The 6,123-nt window shown below is 38.9% G+C and overlaps 1 protein-coding gene across 1 annotated transcript; it reads left to right on the forward strand.

Moving 5' to 3' along the window:
* The first annotated feature begins 1,283 nt into the window (after positions 1-1,283).
* Positions 1,284-3,154, forward strand: LOC105556841. Its single transcript, XM_012003954.1, has 2 exons — positions 1,284-1,998; positions 2,726-3,154. Exons 1-2 carry the CDS (start codon positions 1,334-1,336, stop codon positions 2,904-2,906), a joined length of 846 nt encoding a protein of 281 aa, XP_011859344.1. The 5' UTR covers positions 1,284-1,333; the 3' UTR covers positions 2,907-3,154.
* Positions 3,155-6,123: the final 2,969 nt, after the last annotated feature.

The following is a 6,123-nucleotide window of genomic DNA, read 5'->3' on the forward strand; positions in this document are numbered from 1 at the left end:
TCAATAGTTCAACCGCGTATGGGGATAACGATCTTTGTTTCTTTGGAGGAAGTTTTCGCAAACTGGATATTAATGGATCTGACATTACTCAAAGTCTGCAAAAAATGTCTTCCATGTTTTCGATGCGGTCACATTTTCGTGAAAAATCTTCTCGGAATCTTTTAATATACTTGTTACATGATTCCTGAAGGATATAATTTTCCAAAAGCGCATATTATGGAATAACCGTTTTAAGATGTTTCTACATCAAGCATTACAGTATAAGGTGTTGTAAAACGTTGTAAATAAAATAAGCATTATAGGCGTTATCAAATTTACATAAAATCAAAACATATTACATCGCAGATGTTTGGATAAAATTCGATAACTTATATGTATTATTCTTTATTCGTACAATAATGTATCAATTCTACAGTAATTTTTATCTATATACTTAATTCGGGGCTTAATTAATATCTTCAAGAAAGTGAGTTTTTAAAAAATTCTCAAACTTTTTTCGTAGTATTGGGAATTCAAAAAATTATTGCAACCATTATATTTTCTTCCTATAATTGCGAAATATTTGCATGAACAATTTCTTTCGTAATATCTACTTTCGAAAATATTTATCTCAAAAATCCATTTTGTAAAGTATTTTTGTTATTCACAACTAATCTCTTTTTAAATAATCATTACTTTTACAGATAGAATACAAATCTTTCTGATAAAATATATACTGTTTCGTATGCTCTTTTAATTTTAGTTCTCTTTGTGAATTATACGAGCTACAACGAATTAAGTACACGAGGTTTATTTTTAAAGATAATGTTACACATTCGGTTATTCAAATAACCAAGATCTGTTGAATAAAAATTTGTATTTGTCAAGAGGCATTCAATCAAGAATAGCAAATGGTTTTCCTCATCTCTATTATTTGTGCACAGTTTTATCCAAATATACTGTTAGCATTGATTGAAACGTATGCTTATAATAATATTTTCATTAACATTTATTTTCTTAAAATGTCATTTTAATGTGTCTTCTAAATTTTTTACAGATAATATCTGCGGACGACCTGATAAACGAAATTTATATTCCCTATTTGTGCCATACTCTTGTCGACTCCCGTTCTATAAAAGCTTTATTATCTCATTTGAGCAAAATAATTCGAGAACGGTTTTGCACACACGAAACTAAAATAATATTACTAATAATTATATTGATTAAGACGGCATCTCTGTTAAGACACAACAAATCGTTTTCGAAAGCCGATGTGTACGATGCAATAAGCGAGATAGATATAATAATATTCTATTTACGCACATTGCCTGTGTTCTCAGACGGGGTCCAGACAATGGCAGCCTACGAAGTTGCCGTAGACCCGCTTGAGCTGTATCAATTATCGCCTAGGATTAACGTGATGGGAATAATCAAGGCATTCGAGGATCGTTGCTTCGCTGTATATCGACGATTACGCACGGATCCGCAATGCCATCCAAAATTGCACGATTACGTGCGATCTTTCGATCTCAACCGAGAGGATTTTATACGTTACATGATATTGCATTGCTTCCAACCGGAATATGAGTACTATGCGTACGAACTGACGCTGATATTCTTCTACCACTTTGGTTGGGAGAACAAGATGATGGCATACGAAAACGTAATACGCATCACCGCCGAGGCATTGCAGATTGCTCTGTTATACGAGGACCATTTTCCCAAGCATACGTTCACTACGTCTCTATACGCCGTCGTGCAGTTCTGCAAGATCTTCGAAAGTAACATGCTCGAAAATTATAAGGCGATTCGCCATATCCTGCTAAAGACGCTGTCCTCTATAAAACTTACGGTTAACAGGACGTACTACCGCAACGCCTACGATCTTTTCCTCAATTCTATTCGAGTTTTGGATCCGCACATGTTGAGAACGACGTACTACTCAAAGATCTACGACTATGTTTTCGTGTACATTTATACTGTACACCCTAAGACATGTGTGGCCCAACAAAACGACTGGTAAGTAAAGGAGAGTATTTTCTTTCAAATCTAATTGTTAATTATAAAAATCTTTTATAATCTTCTCCTTTTCTTCTCCATTTTATATTCCTTTATTCTACTTGACTTCCGTGTATATTTCTCAATTCAACTAGGATAGATAACACGACATTTTATGAAAAAAGAATACTTTTAAGTATTCTAAAATAATTTCTGAATAGTTTTAGTCGGATTTACGAAGAGGCGTAATTTTCTTCCTATCTATTTCTATCATTTTTATCTTTATTGTTTAATTTGCAACTTTCAGGGTCGAAATAATTTAGCAACTCTAAGAAAATTTCATTAAATTATTTAAAACCATTACAGTACTGTTTAGAATATTTGATAGAGATTGTTGTATTTGCAGTTTTATGAGAATATTAAAAAGTATATTTTTTGTTAGCGTGTAATATTACAATGTAGAATAATATGTTACATAAATGTTAAACATGGAATAATCCATATTTAAAAAAATATATATAAATATATACATATGTGGAGGAGGGGGCAAAATTCGAAAAATATACAGTCATAATTATAAAGTTAAAGCAACAGAATATTGACAACCTAGAAATATAATAGAAAAAAATATCTAAGAGAACAGGAGAGAATTTTACTTGTTTAATTGATTGTTGCGTAATATATACAATGTTATCGAAAATAAAACATGTTATAGCTAAATGAAAGAAAATAAACGTGTGTATTTCAGCATTTGTTGTAAAAGTATGTACTGCAAGTATCATGATTCGCTTATTCAGAAGAAACTTGCTGCAAGACAAAAATTGATGTACAACGCATATTTGTTCATACGCGAATGCTTGAAGATAAGCATCCCAGTGATATACAATTCTTTCGACCGACTACAGCAAAAGTTATGCCAGACAGATTAGATTTAAAAAACATGTGAAGGAAGTATCTACATATCTATTTTCCGTAATTTTATATGAAACAGGACGGCACTATCTTTTTCTCAACGATACTGTCTGCTTTGATCAAAATATATCTTGTTTTAATCTGTACTAATGTAGATATTCTGTGAAGTGTTTTATAACAATGATTTTCTGCATTTGAAATCAAAAGGAACTGATGCTTTCTTAGTTTCCTATTAATAACTACATTTTAGTCCGATTATTTTGTATATAAGTTATTTGAGAAATTACATATTATTGAGCAAGCGTATTAAAAATTCTATAAAATGTTTTACGTAACAATAAAAAATACAAGATAATTTTTTGTGTACTATTAGTTATTAATACTATTAATAGACAATACGTATAGTATCAATTGTATTAGTAGACTTAATATTTATAAATTTTATACTCATTTATACATTTTACTAAAATAATGACTACATCGTCTGTTTCTAATAATACACAGAAATATTTTTCTGTTTTTTAAAAATGATTTTTGCAAAACTTTTGAAATATTTTGATCATCTTCGCGAGCCCCTGATGGTCGATACATAGTCCGTCTTCCATTTCAGAGCGAACCTCCACTCAAAATCGGGCTATCCAGAGCGATCGCTGTACAGCGATTACGCTCGCTCAATCAAAGACTCAAGTCCTGCCAGGAGATTCAAGCGGAGTACTCCGCGTTTCTTGCCGAGTATGAAAGCCTGAAGCATATGGACCGAGTCGAAACCCCGTCGCTCGAAACCTCACAAATCATATACATACCTCATCATCCGGTAATTCGAGAGACAAGTGCCACTACTCGCTTACGCGTAGTTTTCAACGCTTCGAGCTCCACTACCAACGGTACGTCCTTGAACTCGCATCTCCATGCAGACCCGAAACTCCAAACCGAGCTGCCAAGCATTCTCATTCGATGGCAGAATGAACGCGAGAGTTTTAAATGCCGGGTTGAGTTTACCACGCGGTGAGATCGTGATAGATGCGGCATGCCGGCAGACGCCGGCTTGCTCGCCGCCGATGGCCGAAATGGTGGTGCGAGTGCGGAGACGGGGGACTCGGAGTAATTGAGCGAGCTTCTCGCTCATGAATGTCACCTCGGATCCTTGATCGAGCAGGGCTCTGACGGATTCGGTGCGACGGTTTCGCGACGTGACTGTTACTTCCGCTGTCGCAAGTAACACTGGAGTGGGCGCGGGAGCGGTTATCGTAGATGCCAGCGCGGTGACATCCGAGGCGACGGACGAATCCGGGCGAATGGTTGTCGCATCGGATCGATCCGGCGCCGGGATCGCGTTTGAGGAAGAGACCGAGTCTAAATGCAAGAGAGTATGGTGTTTTTGTTGGCAGGTTCGGCATGTATATTTGCTTGAACACTCATTTACGGCGTGTTTCGAGCTCAGACAATTATAGCATCGGCTCGTCTGCTTCACGGTCTCGCGGCGCTGACTCGGGCTCTTGCTCAAGAACTTAGCGCATTTGCTCAGATAATGAGCCCCTTTTATGTGCACGATTGTGCGACGACCGGCAATCGCGGATCGCGCGGGTCGGCTCAACTCGCGCACCAACGTATTTTATTTGGCGCCGACACAAGTTCCGACTGGAACTCCGGGAGATGTGAGGGGCGGAGAGAATGAATTAACTTGCAAGTAGTCTGTTGTTCAACTGTTAACACTTACGGACATTTATTCAATTAACAAAAGACGACAGCACCAGGTCTGCTGTGCCGAGCGAACAGCGGACGGTTCACTGGCAAAAGATCACCTTGCGGCAAGGTGATCTAATATATTGATTTGAGTCGCGACAAAGGCAAGGCGATGTAACGGTTGGTGTTCAACGTTAACGAATTCCCCGACGTTGAAGTTCTCGAGGTCGCGAGAGACTAACGGCGGCGCACTTGAAATGTGCACGGAGTGAAATCCCGCGACTCGATGCACTCATATACTTCGAGAAGGGAGCTCCGAAGCACTCTGCCCGGGATGTCCGAATCTCGAACCGTCGTTCACGGCGTATCCGTCCAGTGCGGGCGAGATTGCGGGACTTAGTTTCGAGGAGACAGAGCTTCGGTGCAGTCCACGTTCCGGAGAGGGTGATTGGAGAGTCACCAGGTAGGCGATCGTGCCGACTGAATTTTCTCTCGCGGAGAGTGAGAAGCTTCTGCGTGACTGATTTTGCGATGATACTAAAGGCTGTCGTTTCCAGAGCGATCGAATGTCGACTGACTCTCCGTTTTCACCGTCTCCGGCGTGACCCGGTATCGGACGTGTTTTTGGAGTCGACCGATGACAAAAATATTATTGAGTGTCGCTAGCGCGACGCAAGTCATCGGTCGACTCCTACTCGGTGCCGGCGATGGTTTTCGCGCGAGGCTCGATCAGCTGGCTCGACCGGGGTCATCGATCCGCGTTGCTCGCGACGCTTTTGCCTGAGCGCGCCGCGATTTCGAACGCTACATCGAATCCGAAACAGCGAACTATCCGTAATTATTTTGTGTATTAAATATCTATTGTTTCATAATAAACTTCCGTGGTACACAGTGAGTACAGGTACACATGGACCAAACATTGATTAAACTATTGGTCTAGTAGTTGTTTAGCCAACACACTGTGCTCTACGGGGTTTACTATTAAATACAGCGCTGTAAAAATCTAATGTCTTGCAAGAGCAGAAAAATATTGAAGAGACTTCATCTGCTTCATGAAAAATATTGTAATTGTATTTGTGCATTTTATAACAATGTCGTGAGTCTTAGTTTACGATTTTTCCAATAAATGGACGACAAATATTGTAACCCCAACAAATATAATTTTGTATTTTGTCCTCACGTAAACCAAATTGTGATAATGATTGTAATAAAATTAATTATCCGATTTCCTACTAAAAGTTTTATATCTTCACGATAGAAATATCATGCTTGTTCGCGACTCTCTTTGGGAGAGCTCGCTGGACCGCTGCGGTTGGAAGCAGGGCTGAGAGGACTCAGCGGTGAGAGGCTCGAGGAACGGATGCACGCGTGAGAGGTTAGAAATCACGTGATCGTAACTCGAATCGATTGTGTAAAATACCGTGGTCCGTTTAATAAATGTAAAAGCTTACAGTTTGAGCAGTCTAGGGTTAATGGGGATGATCAGTCTCTTTGTCACTTGCACGGGTCGATTATATTAATCGATGACCGGCCTCGTGATTGTAGATGCCC

The sequence above is a fragment of the Vollenhovia emeryi genome, unplaced genomic scaffold, assembly GCF_000949405.1.
Source record: "Vollenhovia emeryi isolate VEMERY1.0 unplaced genomic scaffold, V.emery_V1.0 DF939750.1, whole genome shotgun sequence".
Taxonomy (NCBI): Eukaryota; Metazoa; Arthropoda; class Insecta; order Hymenoptera; family Formicidae; genus Vollenhovia; species Vollenhovia emeryi.

Coding starts and splice junctions, on each gene's coding strand:
- LOC105556841 (XM_012003954.1), top strand. CDS start 1,334: ATGGCAGCCTACGAAGTTGCCGTAGACCCGCTTGAGCTGTATCAATTA. Junction 1,999..2,725: donor GTGGCCCAACAAAACGACTG/GTAAGTAAAGGA, acceptor TGTGTATTTCAG/CATTTGTTGTAAAAGTATGT.